Below are 27,352 nucleotides of genomic sequence, written 5' to 3'. Positions count from 1 at the left end.
TTTGCATGATGTCACTGTGAAAGCAGGTGAAACTTTGCCCATATGAGTGAGGTTTGCTTTGTGGTTTATGGGTGAGTTCAGGCTTAAAACTCAAAGAGAAACTGCAGGGAAGTATCATGTAGAGCCGGGCCCTGAGAACTGCAGCCCAACCTGATTAGTGTGCGAGATTGCTAAACCAGCACGTCTCTCTGAAACCCAGCCTGTGTATTCATTGGCAGGTCAAGGCGACAGACGGGGGCAACCCCCCACTTTCCTCCAGCGTGCGGCTTCACATCAGTTGGGTCTCTAGCCCAGGCCCTTCCTCAGAGCCGCTAGCTTTCGACGAGCCCCATTTTAACTTTGCTGTGATGGAAACGGACCCCGTGAACCACATGGTGGGCGTGATCAGCGTCGAGATCGGACCCAGCCAGCTCTGGTTTAACATCACAGGTGAGGCCCCAGTGGGAAACGAGTGCTCTGGTGTCTACGAGCTGGAAGAATTTTGCCCCAGTTCCCTTGGCATTCAACACATACATGCCCTGAGCTAACGAAGCTGTTTACTTAAGATTATAGGAGAAGCCTCCATCTATGCATTGACTGGCGTTCAGGCTGACTACACAGTAAACATAGCCGCCCCACTAAAAGAGTTGGTGTCCAAGAACAACTACCCATCCTATTTTACAGTGACATTTCTGGCACTTGCCCATCTCTAATGAAATCTCCTGCTCTGGAAGATGCCGAGGGTGAGACAGACTCACATGGCTCATGGGAAATATGTGGCAATTATGGCCCTGCAGCCTGGTAAATCACTTTTTGGGCGTTCTGATTGGCTGACCCGGTTACCATGCTTGCTTTGCTCAGGGCACTGTATGATTTCTCTGGAAAACAATTCCTTTTGGACTCCTCCGCTTCTTCCTCCTCTGAGTCTGCTCTTAAATAGCCTATGATTTCCATCAGATCAGGTTCGATATAGACAGGGTGTCTTTCCCTTACTTCTGATGGAGGTGCTTACCCATGACGGTTCTTCTTTTTAGGACTCCCGTCTGGGACAACTTTGTGGGAAGCAGACTGTGACGTTGGGGTGAATTTGTCCATGGATCGCACAGGGCAGAGATAGTGGTTCAGAACCATCTTGCTGTTCAGTGCTCAGTAAGCGCCTAGTACTATCTTGGGACTATGTCATGTTCCTATTATCCTAGTCCCCGTTGGGGTCCAGTCTGCAGGAATTGTCCTTCGCAGACAGAGCTTCAAGTGTGTGAGTAAATCCTTCTCCCTCCTCTAGTGCACTTGGGCAAGGATAACGAAGTACAAATACAATGAACAATGGGAGTCGACATCGTGTAGCGCTGACAATCCCAATGCAACGTTTCTCTTGCTTTATTACCACTTGCCTGGATTTTATAGCCCCAAGGATATTTACTCTGAATTTAATCACAGCGTTTATCTTCCCTTATAGTTCAGGCCTTTTCTGACCTCCTGCATGCTGACCACTAAATTCAGAAAAGGCAGTTGTTCATGCATCCTAAGTGCTGCCTCACCATGCATCCGAATCCGTAGTGTTTCATTTATTTTACGCGGCTGGTGAAGTTGTGATTTGCAGCAGAATGCGGCACTGCTGATGCTGCAGAAATCAGGCAGCCTTGGTGCACAGTGGTTTGAGCATTGGCCTGCTAAACACAGGGTTGTGAGTTCAATCCTTCAGGGGGCCACTTGGGGATCTGGGGCAAAATAAGTACTTGGTCCTGCTAGTGAAGGCAGGGGGCTGGACTCAATGACCTATCAAGGTCCCTTCCAGTTCTAGGAGATGGGATATCTCCATTTATTATTATAATTTGAGACTAGCCTTTCACCGATATCAGGGTTTTTCTCATGGGAAGCAGGGTTTGACAGTTGAGAGTGTGAGAGCCCAGACTGAGCCGCCTTCAACGGGGTAGCAGCTAAAGAGAGGGGAGGGATTTCACATTTTCATTGGGAGGCTGTGAGCATCTTCTTTCCTCTTCAATTTGGAGTCTTTACTTACCTGGTTTTCTCCTCTCCTCTGGCCCCATTTCCCCACGGAAGTGAGGTTAGAGGACTGCTCTCTTATGCTGGTGGAAGGGAATCCACGTGTCTATTTCTTTTCCTCAGCCCCGGCTACTTTCGTCTCTCTCGCACTGTATCAATCAGGATTTTCCTACGTGCTCTGATAGCTGCACCATTGTATGCTCATAGGAAAATAAGCCTGATTCAGAATGTCGGGGAATCTGGCTGCTGTCTGGCAGAGGTGTTGGGGCACACGATAAATAACCCAAACTGCCTCTAACAGTCTGTAGACCAGATTATTCCAATGGCATTTTGCTTGTCATATGTAAATAACAAGCAAATAGAGTGTGAGACACAATGAAGGAGCTGTCATCCTTGGGCTGCCTTGCAATAACATGAGGAATGACTCCTCCGCTGAGCTCCTCAAGTGCTACGCGGCCATCTGGGCTGAAGGAAACGGTCTTGGCTCACACTGGGAGCGCCGTCTGCTTCTGCAGCTGTTCAGCGTTGGGCTTCTCCGAGAGCTTGCAGGCTCCCTGCCATGATAGGGAAGGACACCACTAACTTACGTCAGTGCAACCCTTGAGCTTGAAATCCACTGCAGCTTTCCCTTGTGCAAAGTCACCCCCTTTCCCATAGGTGATAAGCCTGTAGCTCTAGAAATCTGGAGATCTGATGCAAATGAGGTAATGCCCTAATTTTCAAATTTGAATATCCATGGCATTATTTGCATAAAATCACTCTTCTTCCCCTCTGTCTCCCATCTGAGATTTCCCTTTTTTTCTGTTCAGCTCCCTATTTCACAGCTAGTGTTTCCCCTGGCCACCCCTCTGGCCTAGTTTCTCCCATCTCCATCTCGTTTCTGGTTCCCCTCTTTGTCCCTCAAATTTCCCACTGCTCACCCACAATGGGATGTCCTGACCATAGAAATCCTGCCTAGAGTGTAGCCCCCAAACCGCCCATGGCCACAGAAGTACAGCTAGAGCTGAATAGAATAATTCACCATTCAATTCACTACCAGTCCTCATCTAGCCATCTCGGTGACTGTGAATGAGCTGAGGGTTATGGTCCTCAAGGCCAGATCTTCATGGTTACCATTCTCAAGGGCTCGTAGGGGTCTGTATGGTTTAGATCCCTAATGCTTCCATCCAGGGCTCTTACCATAGAGATGCGGCCTATAGCTCCTTCCTCCAAACCACTCCCCTGCTCTCCCAATGAGGGCAAGAACTAAGAGATGGTGCCCAGTGACGGGTGCCCAGACTTGGGAGTCGCTAGCCAATCTGGGAGACTTAGCAGCTCTGCCTTCCCCACCCAGCTCTTGCAGTTATTACAGTGAGGGCTAGAGGCAATCCATGGAACTGATGGCTTCCCTCTGGGACTGGGACGGGGGTAAAGAGAGGAAAATTCCCGCCCGATATGAAGCCAGTTCATTCTGTCTCCCCTGACAATTCTAGCCCTGGGTCACCTTCCTAGTCCTTCTCTTCAGCTGGAGATGCCCCAGTGTTCCCTCTGCCTCCGATCAGGCCTTTTAGATTTTATACCAAACAACAAGAAAAGGGCTTTCACTGAGTCATCCTCCCCGTGGAACCTCCCTCCTGTCCTACCTACATACTTCCCTCCATGTCCTGGTGGTGGGACATTTAGAACACCTGCCAATGCCAAGCTTTAATTCACACACACCCCAGCTTCCTTGGAGCAAAATTCTTCTCTTATATTACAGTCTGATATTGCTTCCCCCCGCCCCACCTCCGTTTTATTTCTCTTCCCATCCCAGGTGGGGATGACGACATGGACTTTGATATTGAAAAGAGCACAGGCGGCCTGGTCATTGCGAGAGCCCTAGATGCAAAGAAGAAGCCAAGCTATAACCTTACAGTAGAAGTCACTGATGGGTCGAGTTGCATCAGGACCCAGGTAACTTCCTGAAGGCTGTTAAAGTCGCTAATCTGTCCATTGTCTTCAACAGGCTTTGGATCGGGCCCTAGCAATGCAAGTCTCATTGCATTGTGCCCATTTGGGCTGGGCTATAAATCCCTCTTACACTCCCCGGGCTCAGGGTTTATATATTGCCTAAGGACTGGACGCTCTAATTTAAACTCTTGCACTCAATCCCTTAGTCATTTATATCGTAAGAGTAGAAGCAGAAGAGTCCCACAGGAAATCAACCTCAGTGAAAGAAGGGAGCTGGGAGGGATGAGTAAGAAGGAGGCTGTTTAATCCTTTTATCCGGGTTCTTTGCTGAACTCTTCCGGTTGGAGGAGCGAGAGTGAGACGGCAGAGAGGACACGGAGCATTGGAGGATCAGTACGTGTATACGGCAGAGACACAAGGCCCTGAGAACCGAAGGGGCAGCAGTGACCGATTTAGGGGGGATGCACCCATTCGAATGTTATTCCCATTTCTTCCCCGTTTGGCACTGCAGCGACCTCTCTCGTTCTCAGCACAAAGGGGACTAGCCTCAGACTGGTGATGTGGAGAGAAGGCTGGGGAATAGAAAGGAGGAGGCCAGGGCTCTCTGCTCTACCCCTTCCTCAATTCTGTATCCAAAGGCACAGCCCCTCTCCACCTGTGTGGGTTGAGGATGCTCCACCCTGAGAGGGATTGCTCGCTCTTGGACCATTACCCGGCAGAGACAAGGAGAAGTCAAAAATCAACAAGCATTTTCCAATGGGGTTCTAACCTTGACTGACCCATCAGTGCTCCTTGTGGTAACGCGTGGTGGGAAATTCACTGGGGTGGTTTGTAAGGGGGAGGTTAGCAAGGATGTTAGATAGGCAGAGACTGCCATTCCACCGAAATTCACTGGTGACCACCTGCTATCTTCAATGTCACAAACTATCATTCCAAATAAAAAACAACCACCACCTTGGCTGATGCCCATTTCCGGCCTCCCACAATCTGACCATCGGTTTATTTGGCCCTGGTGGGCACTGCTGGATGTCAGCGAACTTGCTGTTGCAAAACACCGTGGCATGTTTGATTTTGTTAAAGGGAAGCAAATCATTACAGCGGGCTAGGTACGATGTGGTCAAAAGGTGCAGAGGTGGGGGTGTAATGGGGAGGGGAAAGGAGGGATCCAGGGGTATTGGACAACGGAGGGAACCAGCCAACCTCCCAGGCAGAAATAGGGTTTGCAGTTTGCAGGCTTTGCCATAAAATATGCAAGGGGGTTATTTTTTTTTAAATAAGTGTAAACGGCAACACTTGTTTGGGCAGCCATATTTTCACGCTGCTCCTGATACGTACAAGCGCCTCCCACCCACCATGCCCACCACTCCCTCAGTTTCCCAATGTGAAAATTAACAAGAAGCAGCATGACATTACCCAGCAAAGCCAAAACCAGTAGCTGCATTAATGTTTTCAGGGCCAACAGCCGACACTTTCAGTCTAAATGGCTTTTTAGCTTGAGAGATCGGCAACACTACAGTGAGCGAAGATACAGTCTCAATGAAAAGAGCACAGGGTGCTTCTTCTTGGACAGCCTGCCCTGAAATGAGCACAAAATGGCTGCTAATCTCTGCAGAGTCCTAAGGCATTTAAAGGTGCTGCATTCAGCAAACCAAGGCACAAGAGTTACATACCTAACTGTACTACACAATCTTTACTGCTCAGGCTGTGTCTTTCATTTTTCCTGCAACCCTTTGATTAGTAAATAGGATTGGCGCCCAAAACAGGATTCCCCTGCATAACGTACTACTTCCTCTGCAGGCCTACATCCATGTGATTGACATTAACCAGCACCGCCCCCAGTTCCGGGAGAGCCATTATGAGCTGACGATTCCGGAGGACACGCCCCCTGGGACAGAAATCCTTCGGGTCAGTGCAACAGATGAGGACAAAGGGAAGGGTTTGATCTACACCCTCCATGGCAGCGTGGATCCCGGAAGCGCGCGGCTTTTCCAGTTGGATCCGAGCAGCGGCGCCATCGTGACTGCAGAGGGGCTCAGTTCTCAATCCGTGCTGCAGCACATCTTAACAGTGATGGTATGTTAGAGCAAAAGCATCAGACCGCTGGGCTGGAACATGGTTTGTCCATCAGAAATATGGCTGGGTGACTTGAGAAGTTTAAACTGGGGCCAACGTTTTTAGAGGGGAGGGAAAGGCAGGCCTTTCGCTTTCTCCATGTAACACACCAGATAAACGTGCTAATGGCTGATCCACGTCGAGGTTAAGAGCCTATTGCTGCTGCCAGCTAACAAAGTTACTCCTTCAACTCAGTTGGTAGAGGGCTGTGCTTTGGCTCTTAAGGGCATCGTTTCAGTCCCTGCTGAGGACTACCCATAATACAGGGTTATTACCATCAAAACATCTCAATCTTGAGGAGCATTTGGAAGAATAACTGAGAAGCATTGCCCAGTAATGGCCCTCCCCTCACTGAGCATAATGTTAACCTGGTCTTCCTCTCTGCCATTCAGGTGAGGGACCAGGAAGTCCCCATCAAACGGAACTTTGCCAGGGTAGTCATCCACGTGGAGAACTGCAACATTCACCCTCCCCAGTTCGCCAGCATCCACTACGAAGCAGAGGCACAGGACTCAGCGGCAGTAGGCACAGAGGTTGTACAAGTCAGAGCCCTGGATCAGGACCAAGGAGCTAATGCTGAAATCCGCTACTCTCTTCAGGCAGGTGAGGGACATGAGGCAGGGCAGTGTTAGTAAAGAACATGCGTGCAACATTGGTCCAGACATTGGAGCAATCTTGTCCAATTAGTGGGATCCACCATTCGGTGGCTGGTCCCGTTTCTATGTACCCTCAATATTGCCACTGCTGAGCTCTTGTGATCTGCAGAGCTGAAACAGAGCTATCTCCCTGGCTGAGGCCGCAGAAGCCAGGCTCAGCTTCTTTAATTGGGAAGTTGCTTTTGCATCCCCCCCTTGTAGAAACAGACCTGTTGACCTCTCCTGATGTGCACAGACTCAGCCTCACCCGATGTCGAAAGTATCATTCGGAACCCTATTCAGTTGTGGTTGGTTGGTCATCCAATCTCATTCCTCTCTGGGTTCTGGTAGAAGGAGACAGGCAGCGCCTAAAAAAATGGAGAAAGTGCCTGGAAAATCAGCACTGTGGGTGAACTGCAGGAGAAGGCTTGCTAGGAATAATACCTCCTGGCATTTCTTCCTTATGCCCAGTCCCCCGGCTCTGACTTCAGTTCAGCACAAACTCACATTGTTCCCTATCGCCTCATATCTTCAAGCCACCAGAGCCTAGCTGCTGCATGAACATTCTTCCAGGGCACATTTAACATCTCCAATTGACGTACAGCGTCAGCAGAGTTGAACGAGCTCCAGACACACACTGGACCATCACAGCACATTATGCCCTTTCTAACAACTATATCTATCCCCAACCTGTGTTGGAAATGGGAGCCGTACATGGATGCACATTTAGAAATGGTTCATTCCTCTGTCATGTTACAGAATATTAACAAACTTTCTTAGAGAAGATAATTTCAACCCTCGGTGAAAGTCTAACCTAAGACGTTAGTGATTGGAACACTGGGACCAGCTGCAGCAGCCTCCAGACTACTGTTTGATGGCTTATGTGAAATAAGTGGATGGTCTCTGTCCAGCCGCTAATGATCCCCAGACTTATCACCACCTTTCTTGTTGGCTGTCTCTGTAGAGGCGCCAAGGAATTAATTGCTATAGAAACTGAAGTACCTCTTTTCAACTCCTAGTGATGGTCCCTCCAGTTCAAAGGTGCCCACAGACTGCAATGGTCATGTATTTTATCACTCTAACAGTACAACCCAAACACGGAAGGATGTGCCACACTGGCTGCTTAGATTGTCAGCATTTTGGGTAGGGCCTGCCTTTTCATTCTGTGTTTGTACAGCGCCTAGCACATTAGGATCCTGGGCCATGACTGGAGCTCATAGGTTCTACTGAAAAACACATATTATAATAATAATAGTAATGGCAGGGTAGGGTTGGGGGGATATGGCACCGCCCACGCTGTACCTGTTCAATACAAAAATAGAAAACTTCAAGTGCACATTTCACCAGCATTAAATTCACCGGAGTTAAAGAATAATTTTTTTAATAATCCTTAATTTACAAGTTTGCTTATAGTTTACAGCAGGATCATTATGTTTAGAGGAAGACCAGCCTATAGGTGCTGGAACTAGAGGTGCAGGGGGTGCTACTGCACCCTCTGGCTTGAAGTGGTTTCCATTATATATGGGCTTTATATATGACTCTCAGACCTCCACTATACAAATTGTTCCAGCACCCCTGGACCAGCCTATACATTAATATAGATTGTTATTTCCCAATGAAAGAAACAGACAGTGGTTAGCACAAGTCATTTGATATGACACCAGGAATGTCCCTGGAAACAACCCAAGAGAACACAGCCAAAGAGTGGAGTCATCTCTTGATTTTGCCATTTCTTTTATTTCAGGTAACAGCGAAGGGTTCTTCAGCATTGACTCACTGTCTGGAATTATTACAGTTGCCCAGAAACTTGATCAGTCCAAGCAAGAGCGGTTAACGCTCATTGTAAAGGCAGAAGATCAAGGGTTTCCCCAACTTAAGGACTCCACTGCTGTCCACATTCACATTAAACCCTCCGACAGCACCCCTCCTAGATTTCCAGAGGTGGAATACATCGCAGAGATCAGCGAATCTATTGCTGCTGGCTCTTCTCTTATCCTGGTTTCAGCCACAAGTGTGTCACCTGTCAGCTATGAAATAAAAGAAGGAAATGGGGATGGTGTATTCTCTATGAATTATCAATCCGGCCTTATTTCCACTCAGAAGAACTTAGATTTTGAGCAGGTCTCATCTTACCAGCTGAAAGTCCGAGGCACCAACATGGGAGGAGCATTTACGGACGTAACAGTGCTTATCTACGTCATGGATGAGAACGACAATGCACCTGCCTTTGTTAAGCCTTCCTTCGTCGGTTGGATCAGCGAGAATGCTCCATCGCAAAGCATGGTTATGGATGGAAACAATGCCCCACTGGTAGCACATGCAACAGATGCTGACCAAGATTCGAATGCCTTGCTGGTCTATGAAATTTTAGAACAGGAGGCACTGAAATATTTTAATATAGATCCGAGCATGGGAACACTTACCACTCGTGCCGACATCGATTATGAGCTCATCCCAGTTTTCTACTTCAGCATACATGTCCGTGACAGGGGCAATCCCTGTTTATTTGCCTCCACGCCTGCCAAGGTCATAGTCCACGTCAAAGATGTGAATGACTCTCCTCCAGTATTTTTAAATGACACTTATGAACTTTCTGTCTTGCTGCCTGCCCACCCAGGCATGGAGCTTTTGGCAGTGCAAGCAGAAGACGCAGATTCGGAGGTGACTTATAGCATAGCGGAAGGCAACCTTGATAACGCTTTCTCCATTCACCCACTCACAGGTCTCATCTCCGTGCTTAATGCTACCCTCCTGGGAAGTTATCGTGAGCTCACAGTCAGAGCTGGTGATGGCTTGTATAAGAGTACAGCTCTGGTCAGGATAAATTTAATGAAAGCCCAAGTTACTGCCTTAAAATTTGATCAGGACTGGTACACAGCAACAGTGCTGGAGAATTCTACAGATCAAGAGACTCTCATTGTTCTTGGAGTCAGGGGGAATCAACTAAATGAGCCACTCTTTTATTCCCTCTTAAATGGCACGGAGAGGTTCAAAATGATCCACGCGTCAGGAGTGCTGCAGACCAAGCATGTGGAGTTTGACCGTGAAACACAGGACACGTATGAGGTTGCGGTGGAAGTAAAAGACAGTAGAAACCCACCCAGGGTGTCTCAGGCTACAGTCAAGGTTTACGTGGAAGATGTCAATGACAATCCACCACAGTTTGAGAACGTGCCATATTACACATCAGTTCAGGATGGTACGGAACCAGGCGATGTCCTTTTTCAGGTATCTGCCACTGACAGAGACATAGGAAACAATGGAGCCATTACTTATTCATTAGCAGAGTTCTATGAGTACTTCTGGATTGACCCCGACTTGGGGGACATCTCGCTCAAGAAACCCCTCGATTATCATGCTTTAAATAAATACACCCTTAAAGTTATCGCTAGAGATGGTGGCGAGCCTCCCTTGCAGGCCGAAGAAGAGATTTTAATCACTGTGAGGAACAAATCCAATCCTTTATTCCAAAGCCTTTATTATACTGTGAAAGTGCCGGAAAATATCCCCCTGTACACACCTATTCTCCACACACAGGCTCGTAGTCCCGAAGGCCTGCGACTCATCTACAACATCATGGAAGAAGAGTCCCTTAAACTGTTCAACACGGACTTCAAGACCGGTGTCCTTACTGTCACTGGGCAGCTGGACTATGAATCAGAGACAAAACATACATTTACGGTGAGAGCCACGGACACAGCGTTGGGGTCCTTTTCGGAAGCCACGGTGGAAGTGGAGGTGGAGGATATTAACGATAACCCACCTGTATTTTCTCAGATGCTTTACACAGCATCTGTCTCAGAAGGCTTGCCAGCTCAGACCCTCGTTGTCCAGCTCTTTGCTTCTGATAAGGATTCAGGACGAAACAAAGTAATTTCCTATCAGATTTTGGACGACAGTTCAGATGCTACCAAGTCCTTTGATATTGACCCTAACACAGGAGAAATCACAACAGCCCACGTGCTGGATCATGAAACAAACCACCAGTTTCTCATGAAAGTAAGAGCTACAGATCACGGAATGCCCCCACTTAGCAGCGAAGCCCTGGTAATCATTGACGTGGCAGACATAAATGACAACCCCCCTGAGTTCAGCCAACCTCAGTATGAAGCCAAGGTGAGTGAAATGGCCACCTGTGGCCACACTGTGATAAAGGTCCAGGCCCTGGACCCTGACAGTGGAGACATCACCAGACTGGAGTATGTAATACTCTCAGGCAATGACAAAAGACATTTTGCCATCAACAGCACTTCTGGAATAATTTCCATGCTCAACCGCTGTAGAAAGGACCTTGAGTCATCTTACAACCTCAAGGTCTCTGCTTCCGATGGGGTTTTCAAGACCACTGTGCCCGTGTACATCAATACCACCAATGCAAATAAATACAACCCCTCTTTTTGGCAAAATGTGTATGAAGCAGAGCTGGCTGAAAATGCCGAGGTAGGAACCAAGGTGATTGAGCTTCTGGCTATTGACCCAGATGATGGCCCATATGGCACTATAGATTATACTATCATAAACAAACTTGCCCATGAGAAGTTCTCCATCGACAATAAAGGCCACATTGCCACGCTGCAGAAGCTGGACCGGGAAAATTCCACGGAGCGAGTCATTGCTATTAAAGTCATGGCAAAGGATGGGGGCGGGAAGGTGGCTTTCTGCACAGTCAAGATAATCCTTACAGACGAGAATGACAACCCGCCTCAGTTCAAAGCCTCCGAATACACCTTGTCCATTCAGTCCAATGTAAGCAAAGGCTCCCCAGTCATTCAGATCCTAGCTTATGATGCCGATGAAGGTGGGAATGCAGACGTCACCTACTCCGTTGATTCAGTGGAAGGCATTGCGGAGGATCTTGTTGAGATCAGTGCTGCCACTGGGGTTGTTAAAGTCAAAGAGAGCCTCATTGGGTTAGAAAATAGAGCATTTAACTTTAAAGTCAAAGCTGAAGACAGCCGACCCCCTCACTGGAACTCTCTTGTCCCCGTGAATCTTCAGATTGTCCCCAGAGAAGTGTCCTTGCCAAGGTTTTCTGAGCCACTGTATACGTTCTCAGCATCTGAGGATCTTCCAGAAGGTTCCGAAATAGGGTCAGTGAAAGCTGTGGCAGAGGAGCCCATCATATACAGCCTGGTGAAGGGAACCACCGCTGAAAGCAATAAGGATGAGGTATTCACGCTGGACAAGCAAACGGGGGCTTTGAAAGTCAAGAAGGCCGTGGATCACGAGAAGACCAAATGGTACCAGATTGATGTCATGGCTCATTGCTCACACCAGGGGACCGAGCTGGTCTCGTTGGTCTCCGTAAGTATCCAAGTGAAAGATGTCAATGATAATAAACCATTTTTTGAGGCGGATCCCTATCAGGCTTTTGTCACGGAGAACATGCCATCAGGAACCACAGTAATTCAAGTTACCGCTAATGACCAGGACACAGGGAGCGACGGGCAGGTGACCTACAGCCTGGAAGCAGAACCTGGCAACATCAGAGGACTCTTCACCATTGATGGTGAGAGTGGGTGGATCACGACACTGAAAGAGCTGGATTGTGAAGCTCAGGAGACCTACCGTTTTTATGTCGTAGCCACAGACCATGGCCGGAAAGTCCAGCTGTCTTCCCAAACTTTGGTGGAGGTCACCATCTCCGACGAAAACGATAATGCTCCACAGTTCACCTCAGAGGTCTACAAAGGTTCGGTGACTGAGAACGCTGATCCTGGGCAGATCATTGCCACGCTCAGAACCACAGATGCTGATATCTCAGAGCAGAACAGACGCGTCACATGTTACATAACTGGTGAGCTGCTATTAATTTTAACTCTTGAGATGGCAAGAATAATTAGCGTATAATCTTAGGGCCAGATTCTGCTACCTTTAGTCACACTGAATAGTATCTTATTCTTAGGGTGACCATATTTCCACAATCAAAAAAGAGGACACTGGGGCGGGGGGAGCCCCACCCTAGCCCCACCCCCGCCCCATCCACTCCCTCCCACTTCCCACCCCCTGACTGCCCCCTCAGAACCCCAACCCCCCCGCTTCTTGTCCCCTGACTGCCCCCTGCTGAGAACCCCCCACCCTAACTGCCCCCCCTAGGACCCTACCTGTCCCCTGACTGCCCCGACCCTTATCCACTCACATGGGTGGCAGGGTTGTAGAAATTTTGGTGGTGCCCAGAACCCCCCCCACCACCACCACCTGCCTAAGGCTCTGGGAGGGGGGTTGGGTGGGGGGAGGAGGTCTAGGGTGCAGGTCCTGGGCTGGGGATTAGGGTGCAGGAGGGGTGCAGGGTGCAGGTTCTAGGATAGAGTTTGGGTGCTGGGTGCAGGCTCCGGGCTGGGGCAGGGGGTGGGTGTGCAGGAGGGGGTGAGGGGTGCAGGCTCTGGGATGGAGTTTGGGGGTGGGAGGTGGTGCAAAGGGAGGGGGTGCAGGCTTTGGGAGGGAGTTTGAGGGCAGGAGGGGGTGTGTAGGAAGGGGGAGGGGGTTTGGGAGGGAGTTTGGGGATAGGAGGGGATGCAGGGGTGAGGGCTGTGGGTCTGAGGATGGGGGTTCATGATGCAGGAGGGGGCTCAGGGATGGAGTAGAGGATTAGGGTGCGGGGGAATAAGGGCTGGGGCTGAGGGGCTTGGGGCGTTGGAGAGGCTCAGGGCTAGGGTGGAAGGGCAGGGTAAGGGCAGCCTGTCTTCCCATTAGTGGATGGGGGACACTAGGACCCGGGGGCAGCAGACAGCAGTTGCTGCTGGCTCTGGCAGTACAAGCAGGCAAGGGAGAAGCAGGCAGAGAGGGGAGGTCCACGGGGGAGGGGGGAATGTGCAGGGGGGGGTGGCAGGTGGAGGCCGGGGACCCATCCAACACTCCCCCGCTCCCTGACTGCCCCCCTCCGGACTCCCCTTACCATTCTGGCTCCACGTGTTTGCAAAACACGCTGCCCAGTGGGTCGGTTTGTGTGTTACACAGGGCTGCAGACAGAGGGAGGGGGGAACAGGGGAGGGCTCTGGCTGCTGGAGGCCAATGGGAGCGGGTCAATCGGCCCAGCCACCCAATCAGCAGCTGCACTCTGCATGGAAGGGAGGAAGGGAGGCAAGGGAGAAAAACCCCCCAGACATTTTAACCTTGTTACCAATTCCTCCCGGACGGCTATTTAGAGATGCAAAAGCCGGACATGTCCGGGAAAATACGAACGGATGGTAACCCTACTTATTCTGCAAAAATACTTATTGCATGCATCTTATTAAGTGCTTTCCAACAGGGGTGTTACAGCGATCTCAGAGTGAGTCATAATATTTCGTTTCTCATGGAGGCTCTGACACACACACACACACACACACACACACACACACACACACACACACACACACACACAATATGTGCCTGATTTTCTGGTATTGAACATGTTCAGGATGCAGTCAATGGGCACTCCGCACTTCTGAGAATCAGTCCTTATATGTCTGTAATTGCATACGCTTACCCAGTGATGTAGTTAGCCCATTGTCTGTCCAATATTGTAGTTTCAAACATACTAAAGTTTTCCACTATTAAGAAACAATAAGGAGGTTATTGCACACCCAGAATGGAAGCCTGGCCAATCAAAATTAACCACAGCCTATACAAAAAATAATAATAAAAAAAAAGTCAAAAGATGATTAAAAACTAAAATGTCCATACTTTATTTCAACAAGTAATTGCATGATTTTGTAGTATGTCTTGACTACAAAGGGTCTTTCTCACCAGTGAAACAAATGCTTAAAATTAAAATGTTTGTTCCAGCTCAGATAAAAGACCCTTCAGGGTCAAAGCATTTAGCCAGATCATGCTGGAGCCTGTGATCTGTTACAATCTTTTAAAACAGAAGAAGTGTGTCTGGTTTTTCAATCTCTTTTGAGCCTGTTTGTTGAATGCCTGGTTATTTTTAACTCATCGGGCTGAGTTTGTTAGGCTGCTTTTGTCAGAACATTTCTGGCTTCTTTAAGATCTGGTTTCAGATTACTTTCCGCCCCGGAAAATGCACTTTGATGTTGTTTGGGTTTTATTTATGTTTTCACTATTTTGGGTTGGGCAACTCCATATGTAGTTAAAATTCTAAACAATAAATGTATTGCCCCGGGGCCTACAAACTGTAGCAAAATAACACAGAATGCAATCAAGAAGCAGTTCTCCTTTAGGGTACATAGAAGAAAAACCATTCAGATCATTATTTTAGGGGGGATCCTCTCGTGCATTCTTTCCCCCTTTAACTGAACTGCCTGTTTTTTTAGCTAACGGGGAATGTGCATCAGAAAGAAAAGTGGGGTTAATAGGAGGCAGGGTTTAAGCTGATGCCCATCAAGCGCTGATGAACTGGATCATGGGACACAGCACATGCTATTTTGAAGTAAACTTATAGAAGGGGTTCATCGTAAATATGGTAACAAATCCGGGGCATCCTAGGTCTTGGTGGGTGTCTCTCTTCTGTATGCCAAGGCCACTTGGAACTTCTTGGAGTCAGTGGTGCTAGAACTCTGAGCCCACAACACAAGGATCTGTGCTGCCCAAGGCAATGGTGAGTTTCACATTGTGAGACCTGCGGTTTTGTAGCAGGAGGATCTGGGCGCTATTCCCACTGCTGCCATGAAGGTCTCAGTGGCCTAGTGAATAGCATAATGACAGCTGAGGAGGCCTAGGTGGCCACTGACTGGTCACTAGATATTTTAAAACAGTGGTTCTCAAAGCCGGTTCGCCACTTGTTCAGGGAAAGCCCCTGGCGGGCCGGGCGGATTTGTTTACCTTCTGCGTCCGCAGGTTCGGCCGATCGCGGCTCCCACTGGCCGCGGTTCGCCGCTCCAGGCCAATGGGGGCTGCAGGAAGCGGCGCAGGCCAAGGGACGTGTTGGCTGCCCCTCCTGCAGCCCCCATTGGCCTGAAGCTGCGAACCGCGGCCAGTGGGAGCCGCGATCGGCCGAACCTGCGGACGCGGAAGGTAAACAAACCGGCCTGGCCCGCCAGGGGCTTTCCCTGAACAAGCGGCAGCCCTAGTTTGAGAACCACTGGTTTAAAACACAGAGCAAGTTCAAAATAAAAATGCTTGGGCTGGTGTAGCAGAGACACACACACACACACACACAAACACACACTGCTTCCCCTCACCCAATACACCCTCTGCCTCTGCTTCCACTGGCACAGTTCCAGTGCAGGCCATCGGTTCTTTGCCACCGGAGATTCCCACAATATGGGTGAATTCTCCAGTAGTCATAGGTGCTGGAATTAAGGGTGTTGTCGCACCCCCTGACTTGAAGTGGTTTCTATCAGCTGCAGGGTTTGCAGTTTGGATCAATGGCTCTCAGCCCCCCCACTATACAAACTGTTCCAGTGCCCCTGGGGGTAGTTTCTGGCCACTTTAAAGTTCACTTTCTGTCACGTTAGCAGCATAAAGCGAACTTGGCAGACTGGAGAATCCGGCCCACTAGCGTTTATGCAACCGCCTCAAGATTCACTTATTATATCATTAAAAGTAGCTCCAGGAGATCAGTTGCACTAGTACATTTAAAAAAAAAATCTTTTCTTGCACTGCAATAATAAATAATCAATGTTTGCATTTCAGTGTATGTGTAGCTTACAGATCTCATATAATTCTATTGTGGTTGGAGAGAGAGAAAGAGATGGACAGACTTTTGGAAATGGGATACATTATGTGCTTTTGTGCTGGCTCATAGGTATATCGCTGGGACATTTCAAAGCTGTTGAAAACAACCTTTTGAAAACACCTTGTTCTCCTCTCAAGTAGCTCATGTAATATTTAAGCAACCAATGACTGAAGCATAAATGGAGCCAATAGGACGTTCCTGCCCATTTCTCCCTACAGCTGCTTCTAACACATGCAAGTTCTGCAGCAGGTTGCATGGAGTGGGTGAGGTGGTACAGGAGAGAAGCAGCATATCCGTCCCCAGGCCCGTCCTTTCACACTTTCTGTACACTGTATTTCCTCACTCTGTCTTCTATATCTTTCCAGAAGGAGACATGTTAGGACAGTTCAGTGTTAAACAGGTTAAGGAAGACTGGAAAATCATTTCCAAGAAGCCTCTTGACAGGGAAGATATAGAGAAATATCTCCTCAAGGTCACAGCATCCGATGGGAAATTTCAGGCCGTCACGGAAGTGGAGATTTTTGTCCTCGATATCAATGACAACGACCCTGAATGCAAGCAGGTAAGGCGAGGGGAAAAGGCAACGGAAGTGGAACTGATGACAGAGCTGGCCCTAGTGAACGTGGCTTGGTCTTGTTGTAATTCTTGTACAGAGCTAGCTGCTTATTACTTTGACCGTACTCAACATCTTTTAATTAAGCAACATGGTAACTAGAGAGTCAGACCCAGACTCCAGATGAGTAAGGGAGCTGTGTGATGGATAACATATAGAGGCAAAGGGTCGGGGGAGCTTTCTGGGTAGGGGCATGAAAATCGACAAGCCATGTCTCCCGTTAGACTAAAGGATTTCCATCACAGGGGAATAAGGGGTTTGGCAATAGTCACCTCCACGTCACTGGTATGAATCAAGCTCACGTTGGGAATGACCAGAAGTTGTTATTCTCCAAGCGATGTTCAATGGCCTCTGTGAAATGAGTTTGCTGACCTCAGCCCAGTTTCCAATGGGCAGGTTTCCTCATCACAAAAGACACAGATGCTAATGAACAACCTTGAGGCACTCTCAGCAAAGAGACCAAGGAGCAGACATTGAATTATCCTCTCCCACCAGAGGTGGTCCCCCTGGCACAGAACACTGACAAGCCGCATGGAGGCACATTGAGCTGTGTATAGTGGATTGAGTCCCCGGGCCTATCATTCTACCACTGGTTAGGAGCACTGTAATACACACCCGACCCACACATATATCATAAAATAGATTTCCCTTTGTAACAAATGGAAGTCGCAGTGAGACCTGAAGGGGACTGCTGCAGCTGAAGCTGCAGGACCCAATTCACTGGCAAACCTGATAGCCTCGTGTTTCAGAAAACTCTGCTAAAGGTTCACAAAGACAATAATAACCCACTCAAATTGCCATAGACGTGGCCTCCCCATTTCCATCCGCTTGGAGAAGAGGTGGGAGAAAAGCAGGAGAAGCCTGGACAATGTCACCCTTCTTCTTACCAGCTCCCCGCTCCTTTATTCGAAATCACAACATCTAGCAGTAAAGTTTTGTTATGTTGGCTTGAGTATGCACGTCCTGCACACAGAATGAAGCCAAGCAAATCTGAGGGCAGTAACTTCTCTCCTTTCCAGATTCTCTACACAGGGAAAGTCTCCGAAGATGCACTCCCTGGGTTTTTCATTTTGAAAATATCAGCCACTGACTCTGATGTTGGCAGCAATGCGCAGATAACATATAGTCTGCATGGTCTTGGTGCAGAGGAGTTCAGACTGGACCCACAGACAGGTAAGAGCTGCACCTCCCATATGGCAGTTTGCAGAGAACGGCGGGTTTATGTTCTCTTCCCCACCCACTCAGTTCGGAGATCAGTTGCAGTTGCAGAGGACGCTCCCTGGAGCTGCCTACCCCTTATCTCTTGTTGAATAAACAGAAAAGCCTTTAATTTCAGCTCTGTCAAGGTAGCAGGGAAGGGCAAACAGGAAGCCTCCTTCATTTATTGCAATATCTTTAGAATACTGGTTCTTTTCTGGAGTTAACTGAGTGCTCCTGCCACTGACTTCCTTTAAAAATGTTTGGAGTTACCCGGGTGGGTTTTTAGTGCTTGGGGAAGGGGAAGGACTAATATTACAGTCTACAGCCGGGCATAAGAGGAGAAGGTGGATTTTAGGGGGCAGGAAAGAGCCAAGAGCTTTGGGAATGAGCCAAGATGACTTCCTGAGGTCCCTTCCAACCATGATAGTCTATGATTCTATGAAGAGACCTGGGTTCCATTCGAAGCTCTAGCAAGGTCTTTCTGCATGACCTTAGGCAAGATTTCATCTCCCTGGGTCTCTCTAAAAGAGAGATAATACTTATCTACCTGGGGGTGATTAACTCAAAGTTTGCAAAGACTGAGATGCTGCTATCGAAGTGCAATTTATGACAGCTCAGACACATCCTGTGCAAACTTCCCTTGAATAGCGTTCTGCCTGTTCTGGGCCACTCCTGTGCAAAGGCGGACAGTGATATCGGAATAGCTTATAGCACTGAGACATGGGCTTTTTCTCGCTGCTAACTGGGCTGGAGCTAGGGTTTGAACCCAAGTTTGCTGTCTCCCAAGGCTAGTGCAGCATTGACAGAGTGTGTCATATAGCCCTCTTTACCAAAATTCTCTTAGATCTCAGCCGTTGCCATCTCTTCTTATTTCACTAGGGGAGCTGACCACTTCTGCACCTCTAGACCGGGAGCAGAAACCTACGTACCATCTTGTCGCCAAGGCAACAGATGGTGGAGGCCGTTCCTGCCAGGCAGATATAACCCTAGTCATAGAGGATGCGAACGACAACGCTCCAAGGTTCTTTCCCAGTCATTTTGCCGTAGCTGTCTTTGATAACACCACAATGAAGACACCCATTGCAGTGGTCTCTGCCAGGGATCTCGACGAAGGTGAGTCTGAACGAGATTTCTAGCCGGAGTTCTTTTACCTCATGGATAGAATTTCTCAAAATACCGGGAAGGAATGCAGCAAAGGGCATAGACGGCTGTGACTTGGTGCAAAGGTGTCTGGATCTTTGAGCCAATCTCCTCATTGCTTACACATTCTGGAAGACCTTGAAGACCCTGTAGGAAATTCGATACATGTGTAAACTTCAGAAGATACCAGCTGAGGGCATCTTCGTAGCTTAGAAGTAGCATTATGCACAACCAGGTAGAAGACTGAAGTTCCAATCTCGACTGGCCTCTTTCTCATTGGGCCAGTATTTGTGGGAGCACCACAGAGCTGCTGGATGCAAATATCACCACTGATGGAGAATGGGAGCCAATGGCAGTAGTGAGGAAGGCTTATAAATGGGGCGGGAGGAAGAGAAGGCGAGGGAAGAGAAATGAAAATGATCTTTGGGAAGTTGCTTGGATTTGTCTTGTGACCCTGGGTTTCCTGAGCCCTGGATAAGGCTCCTGGAAGAGCTCCTCTGTGAAGGTTTTTTTGTTACAGTTGTGATTGTATATGTGAGACTGCGATCCACTTTGGGATGAGGGTGAAAATAAAAATAATTAATTCAAAAAATAGGGAGCAACAGCAGATCAGAGAAATATCTGCTGGATGGCTGCAGGGATGGATAAAAGGTTGGCTCTGTATTGGATGGATGCACACATGAACTGGGACTTAAATGCAACCAAAAGACTCAGTGTCTCTCTTGGGTTTAAATTCATTTGGGTATGCATAGTTCTACTGATTATAAACTATGAACCCAGGTCAGTGCTGCCCTGTGATTAATCCAGTCTGCCCCGTTATCCTTCCAGGCTGCAATGCAGAAGTGATCTATTCTCTCACTGACTCAGCGGATGAATACTTTTCAATCGAGGAGACTACTGGGGTAATCCGGCTAGAGAAGCCCTTAAAGGACACTCAGATTTCAGCGTTTGAGCTGACAGTTTGTGCAACAGACCGGGGCTCCCCGCGCCCCCTCTCCGCTCTCACCACCATCACTGTCTCTGTGGTGGATCTGACTGAATACCTGCCTGTTTTCCTGAGCACCGAATATGTGGCCACGGTCACCGAAGACGTGGCCGTGGGCACTGAAGTCCTCAGCCTGTCCATGCTGACGAGGGATGGCGCTGAGAACATGGAGATCAAGTACGAAATCGTGAATGGGAATGATCACGGGAAATTCCAAATCAACTCAAACACAGGTAAAAGGTCTTGTTCCACGGCACGTCCTGCTGGACTGGCAGTGACACCGTTCTAGTCAGTGCCCGTTTTCCTGGTTTTTCTCTGTCTGCCTCATGCTGCTTCTCCCTTTCTCCTCCGTATTGTAATTCATGTAGTTTGTTTGTATTCCATATGCTCTTTACCTGTCTTCCCTCTTTTATTCTAGCCCCTTCTCATGATCCTTAAAACTTTCTTCTCCCCTCCTCATCCTCCCTTCCACCACCACCACCCCTTATCTTTCTCTGGAGGTCTTTTCTTATCTTCTTTCATTCCCATCTCTCTCTCCCCTTCCCTCTCCTTTGATCTTTCTCTCGCTCCCCTCTTATCTTCCCTGGCTTTGTTTAATGTTTTTCCTCCCTCTCTCCCCAAGTCCTTTTTTTAAAATCATGTTTCATATTTTAAAATAGCTTCTCTTGTCTTTCCATGTTCAACAGCTCCTCACCCCTATTCCCCATCCCCTACACTCAGTCCTGTGCTCTTTCTTGCCCAGATACAGAGTATGATTTGTGAAGAGGGAGGGATATGTAATTCTCCGCTACCCTAAATACAGATGCCAGATTCTCTGAGGGAACAATCCAAAGTCCATTGAAGTCAACAGAAAGACTCCTATTGACTTCAGTGGGCTTTGAATCAGGCTTCTGGGGGATGATGGATAAACATAGAACAGAGTGTGGAGATTTTTCCACTGTGAATGCTCAGGATGGTTTTGTTCTCTTGTTGTTTGGTACTGGAGGAAAAACACTCCACCCCGATCCCACAAGGAATCTGACAGGGCAGAAAGTGCTACAATAGGTGGTTTTATTAGGTAGCTATTCAACGAGCATGGATAAAAATGGAATTATTACTCATGCAGCAGGTGCTGAGTCAGCCCTGACGAGCTAGCATAATGTGCCATATTGTATAGCCAAAGAGATGATAAAGGTTGCCTATTGCAAGAACAATGTCAGATTCCGTAAGATAGCCACTTCGACGTGACAATGGAGGCCTTCAACCCTTCACTAGATCATCCCAATCCAAGATGCCATCCTTATCTCTATCATCCCAGCCCCAACACTCTCGCTAACTTTTCCACAAAGATCACTTCTTCAGAACGTCCATCCTAATAGACTTGGAGCAGAGTAATTCCTAGTGAAAGGTTAATTTGGGATTTTGGTAATAATCTCATGATGACTTGATTCAAGTACATGGCAACATTCTATCTCCCTCTTTGCTTTCACGTAGACCTCGGTTTCTCGCCAATACACTGAGCTATACCCTACCCTTCTGCTTATATACCCACAGACAAACCCAGACACTCATGCCACCACTTTCAAAGGGGACAGCTAGCGATCTCCAGCTGATACTTATCTGCGATTGTGTCTCATACGTCCACATAGGCTTTGACAAGCATCTTTTCTTTCCTGCACATGGCACTTTTGATTGAATACCTATCTTGTTCTGGTTTCACCATAATCTAACTTATCACCTTATGTATCTTTCTACTTTACCGCAAGATGCTATTGGTTTATATTGTCCCAGATCTGATCTTTTCCACATATGAATCCAGAAGCTGTTATGCAGTGAAAGGATATTTTACTTCTTCACGCATTTGACAGCAGAGTTGGGCTAGTTATGAAAAGAGTCTGTCTGATTGGAGCTCATTTTATGTGACGTCACAATTTTTAGTGGCCTGGTTTGATGGACTAGAGCAGTAGCCACCATGGCTTTATCTGCCGGTGGTTTGCCAGTCGTCTCCTTGATTGATCTGGGGGTCTCTGTAAGACATTACATGTCCTGCGTTCAAAGCATCTCCTGTCTTTGCTGTCTGCACACATATACAGGTATCTTGTACGTTAGCGGGAGCCTGGATTTTGAAGTGAGCCACGAGTATTACTTATCGGTTGAGGGCACAAGGAAGGGCTCTGCTTCTCTCAGTGACGTCACCATGGTGGTGATTAATATCACCGACATCAATGATAACATGCCAAAGTTCACCCAGGATCCTTACATCACTGAAATCCGCGAGGATGCAGCTGTTGGGGAAACTATCCTTACGGTAAGACAGAACGGAACGACTCTTGTTTAGCAGCCTAAAGCCAGGTGTCCACCCACATTCTCATTCACATTGTGGTAGAGCCTAGAGGCCTCAGTCAGGGATATTGTCGCTGTACACACACATTGATTAAAAGATCCCTGCCCCACAGAGCTTACAGGCTAAATGTATTACCAGAGACAACAGGTGGATCCAGAAAGTGGGGGGCTGGGGGTGGGAAGCATAAGGCAACAGTGAAACTGTTACAACTGTGTGAAAAGCAGTGGTCCCGGCACACCAGCCGCCAGGCCATTGTTGAGTGTTTTGTAGGCACCATGGCAGAGGTGAGTTTTAAGAAGGGACTTATGAGGAGAGGCTGAGAGAACTGGGCTTGTTTAGTCTGCAGAAGAGAAGAGTGAGGGGGGATTTGATAGCAGTCTTCAACTACTTGAAGGGGGGTTCCATTGAGGATGGAGCTAAGCTGTTCTCAATGGTACCAGATGACAGAACAAGGAGTAATGGTCTCAAGTTGCAGTGGGGGAGGTTTAGGTTGGATATTAGGAAACACTATTTCACTAGGAGGGTGGTGAAGCAGTGGAATGGGTTACCTAGGGAGGTGGTGGAATCGCCATCCTTAGAGGTTTTATAAGGTCAGGCTTGACAAAGCCCTGGCTGGGATGATTTAGTTGGGGATTGGTCCTGCTTTGAGCAGGGGGTTGGACTAGATGACCTCCTAATGTCTCTTCCAACCCTAATCTTCTATGATTCTATGATTTGAAGGAAGACAGCGGAGTGGCCTTGCAGAGTTTTCTCTGTTCCTACCCTGGGCTTCTGCAAGGTACTCTTAAGCCTTGTACCAAAAGCAAACAGTCCGTCTTCCCCTCTCATGCCTTAGTCAGAACCTCCCACCCTCAAACAACCGGCAAGACATTGCCTCTGAGACAGGAGACATTTGTTCAGGAGCCCCCCTCTTATCACTCCCCCAATAGGTGTCAGCTGATGACCTGGATGGGGCGATGAACAATCAGATCACATACTCCATTGTGGGAGGGAACCTCCTGGAACACTTCACCCTCCATCCCAAGAGCGGACAGATCTGTATTGCCAAGCACCTGGACCGGGAGGAGGTGAGTTACAGTCCACACTAAGGCTTGATGCTGCAGATGGGCGAGTTAGAAAACAAGGTTATGTCACCCCACCAGGAGGAGGCTGGAAAAGACTGGGGAAGCGCACAGTGCTCATCTGTCTGCCAGGTTTTGAACGATCCATTGAAACCATTGCACTCGGCAGGCCAGTGTAATCAGTTGCCATGCACATGAATCCTTTGGACCCACAGATATTGCTGAAGGGTCAGGAACACATGCCTTGGGGGCTGGCATGTGATAGAGCAGAGATAATATGGTGTAATGGTTAGAGCACTGGACTAGGAGTCAGGAGACCTGGGTCTCTGCTTGGCTAGGCCCCTAGACTCCTGTGTGATCTTCAGCCAGTCAGTTCCCATCTCTGTGACTCAGTTTGCCCACTCGCGAACAGGGGACAATGATATTTACTTTCTTGGTGAAGCACTTTGAGACATATGGATGGAAAGCTCCAGAGAAGGGCCAAGTGTGATTATCATTAAACTGCCCATTACCTTGTGCTCTTTAATAAGCCTGCACGTGGGAAGAATAAAACATCCGAACACGAATCCCCATAATCAATGCATGCCGTACACCTTCTAGGTTCCCAGCTATGCCCTGACGGTCCGAGCCACAGACAGCGGCCAGCCTGCACTGTTCAGCGACGTTGCCGTTCGTGTCCGGGTGACGGACGTCAACGACAACCCGCCCAGGTTCTTCCAGCTCAATTACAGCGTGGTGGTGCAGGTAAGGCAGATCCTCTCCTCAGCGGAGACACTGTGTTGCCTCCCTTTCATTTCAGGACACCTAAGGGACCCTCAATGAATTACACCAAGGTTGGGGGTGGGCGGTTAGCTGTGAAGGGAGATTCTGCTTTGTGTTGGTGACAAGCGATGAACTAATAGACCTGGGGTCCTGCCCTGCAGCACCCTCCTCCCTGCCCTCTTTGGTCTACACAGCGTCCCCAGGGACGTAGGAAGAGGCCAGTCCCTGCACTTCTTCCTGGTCCTTCTCACGCTGTGCCCTCCCGCGCCACTACACACACAATCTGGTCACATGTAATAGTGAAGGCATCTTCTTGCCCTAGGTAATCTGGATTCCCTGGTTAAAAATTGTCCAGGGCCTTGGGTAATTTGGGGTGTTTGGTGATGGGTATAATAGGAACAGTTTAAGAGCTACAAGTATGATTTGTGGTCTGGCAAACCGGCCTAGTCTATTTAGTTATCAAAGAGAAAGTTAAGAGGCAATTTAATAATGGCTTGTAAATACCTACTCAGGCAGAAGACATCTGATAGTAGAGGGCTCTTTAATCTTTCTGATAAAGGCACAGCAAAAGCCAATGGCTGGAAGTTGTATCTATAGATTATTAATTAATTATTTTGATTACTTAAGAATTCCCAGTTATCATTCTGAGGTTTGACAGGTTCTTGTTCCAAGATCAGGCCCATTATTATTATTTTAGATAGATAGATAGATAGATATAATTATATATAATTTACTGCAGTCACAAATACTCCAACTCAGTAAAGTAGATAGAGCTACTACAAAGTTGAAGTCAGGAAAGTTCAAACAGGAAATACGATGCACATTTTTAACAGGGAGGGTAATTAACCATTGGACCCTTACCTCGAGATGCTGTAAATGCTCCATTACTTGGAGTCTTTAAATCAAGAAGGCAGTTTTAGCCGTTGGTAGTTGGGCTAGATGCAGGAATGCCTGGGGTGAAATCTATGGCCTGGTTTATGCAGGAGGACAGAGTAGAGGAGCACAATGGTCCCTGAAGGTAGCCACTGGGAGTTGCGGACAGTCAGTGTAAACAAACTCTCTTGCGGCCCGCAAGCAGATTACCCTAATGGGCCGTGTGCGGTCCATGGGCCACAGGTTGCCCACCACTGCTCTACAGCCTATTGAACCTACCCAACTGACTCCAGTGAAAACCTTGAGAGCTGCCAAGCCCTGGGCTATCAGAAAGATTAAGAGAGCCAACGCTAAACGACAAGATTCACACAAAGGGCCAAACCAGTGAAAGCCCAGGGGGAGTTTTAATTCCTCAGGAGGCAGAGGAGGTTTCTACCTCCTCCCAAAGTTACAAGGAACAACAGCAAGTCAGAGAGTTAAATGGATTTTCAGCGGTTAGCTGCAGCCTTGTGTCCAGCCCTGCTCACTGTTCTTCCCATAGCACAAGTAGAGTTTTACATATTTGGAATGTAAAAACTGGGGTAACAAAACCATGCCCGAGCTGCTGGCTGTTTCCCCTTATGTTTCCATAGGCGTCTGCTCACGTCACCACAACCACCCTGTGCCTTTTCGGTGCCACGATCAAACAGCAACCCTAGAGGCAGAGAAATTCCACCCTTATCTTGGCCAGGTGCCTTCCCTCACTTTGCTCAACCCCTTTTCTCCCATATTTCAGGAGATAGCCCCAGTTGGCACAAGTGTCCTGCAGCTGATCATGAGTGACAGAGACTCCCCTGAGAACGGGCCGCCATATTCATTCCAGATCACCGAGGGAAACGACGGGAAAGCCTTTGATGTCACCCAGGATGGTCTGCTGGTGACCTCATCTGTTCTGGATAGAAGAACAAAAGAGCAGTATCTCCTACAGGTTCAGGTAGATCCTGCCTTCCCCCTTTAGGATATGAATTCACCAAGGCCAGTGCAGTAACAATGAAGGCAATGGAAATTACACCCAAAAGCCCAGATAGAAGCAACTCCAATCTTTGGGAAGTTTGGCTCCAGATCCAAATTTTGAAGCCTGGATCCATCTGTAGAGCTCACGTCCCAAGAGCTGTGTCTGCATAAAACTGGGGCCAGCTTTTCCAGCAATAAAACCTGCTGGTGTAGTCATGGGAACCTCTGCAGTGCAATTGACCCTGTATGATGCTTTCCCCGATATAATTCTAGAGACCTTCCACTTCGGGAGAGACTTGCGTCTGTTCCTGAAAGCTTCACCTACGTACTCCAGAAAGGAGCTGTTCCCTTTTATTCATGCTCGCATCAAGTAAACAAATTACAGGAAAATAGCTTGTTTTCAGCCTGAACTGGTTTTCCTGGGGGAACAGATCAACAGGGGCGGGAAATTATTTTTTTATTTGCAAGTTAAAATGCCTGAGCAGGCCTCACCCCCACAGCCCTGCCAGTGCACCTCAGCCTTGTGCTGCAATGCTCAATGCTATTCTACCTCTGAGCTCCACACCCAGATCCCCCAGTGCCTCCTGCCAATCTACTTCTGGAGCCCTGCTGAGCCCAAACGGACAATTTCCCCAAACTACATGGAGGTGTGTGATGCGCACAAAGTTAGGGATTCAGAGGAGATCCATCAAAATCATATTGCCTGGTAAATAATGAAGAATATATAAGCCACAGTCTCCAGAGATGCACTAATCCACTGTTCCACCCATAGAATGAGAAGAGGTAAAAAGATTAGAGAGCGTGACCAGGCTCCTACTGAAATCAATAGCAAAGGTCTCATTGGCTCAGTGCTGCAGAACCAGAGCCTAGGACTATATATAGCTTGAAGAAAGGAGGATTTAGAGGTGACATGAGAAAGAAATATGAAGTATCGTAGCCGTGTTCTTCCCAGGATATTGGAGACACAGTCCTGGACTGTAGATGAGCTCTGTGTAGCGCAAAAGCTTGTCTCTTTCCCCAGTAGAGGTTGGGCCAATATAAGACATTACCTCACCCACCTTTTCTCTCTGAAGAAATATGGCAGAATGGATGCTTCAGAGGCAGTAACTCAGAACCTCCTATTT

The 27,352-nt window shown here is 48.1% G+C and overlaps 1 protein-coding gene across 1 annotated transcript in view; it reads left to right on the top strand.

Annotated features, from left to right (window-relative positions):
* Positions 1 to 27,352, top strand: part of FAT2 (FAT atypical cadherin 2) — an 80,752-nt gene that overhangs the window by 33,746 nt on the left and 19,654 nt on the right. The window contains exons 6-18 of the mRNA XM_005295894.4: positions 219 to 429; positions 3,776 to 3,915; positions 5,710 to 5,985; positions 6,417 to 6,627; positions 8,404 to 12,456; positions 16,644 to 16,840; positions 17,911 to 18,064; positions 18,971 to 19,204; positions 20,060 to 20,449; positions 22,289 to 22,503; positions 23,469 to 23,606; positions 24,201 to 24,344; positions 26,011 to 26,208. Of these exons, the coding sequence (XP_005295951.2) occupies positions 219 to 429; positions 3,776 to 3,915; positions 5,710 to 5,985; positions 6,417 to 6,627; positions 8,404 to 12,456; positions 16,644 to 16,840; positions 17,911 to 18,064; positions 18,971 to 19,204; positions 20,060 to 20,449; positions 22,289 to 22,503; positions 23,469 to 23,606; positions 24,201 to 24,344; positions 26,011 to 26,208 (6,561 nt within the window). The remainder of the gene's footprint in view (positions 1 to 218; positions 430 to 3,775; positions 3,916 to 5,709; positions 5,986 to 6,416; positions 6,628 to 8,403; positions 12,457 to 16,643; positions 16,841 to 17,910; positions 18,065 to 18,970; positions 19,205 to 20,059; positions 20,450 to 22,288; positions 22,504 to 23,468; positions 23,607 to 24,200; positions 24,345 to 26,010; positions 26,209 to 27,352) is intronic.

This window comes from Chrysemys picta, chromosome 8 (assembly GCF_011386835.1).
Source record: "Chrysemys picta bellii isolate R12L10 chromosome 8, ASM1138683v2, whole genome shotgun sequence".
NCBI classification, from domain to species: domain Eukaryota; kingdom Metazoa; phylum Chordata; order Testudines; family Emydidae; genus Chrysemys; species Chrysemys picta.
The sequence above is the reverse complement of the archived record's forward strand: the minus strand, read 5'-3'. Positions and strand labels throughout refer to the sequence as shown.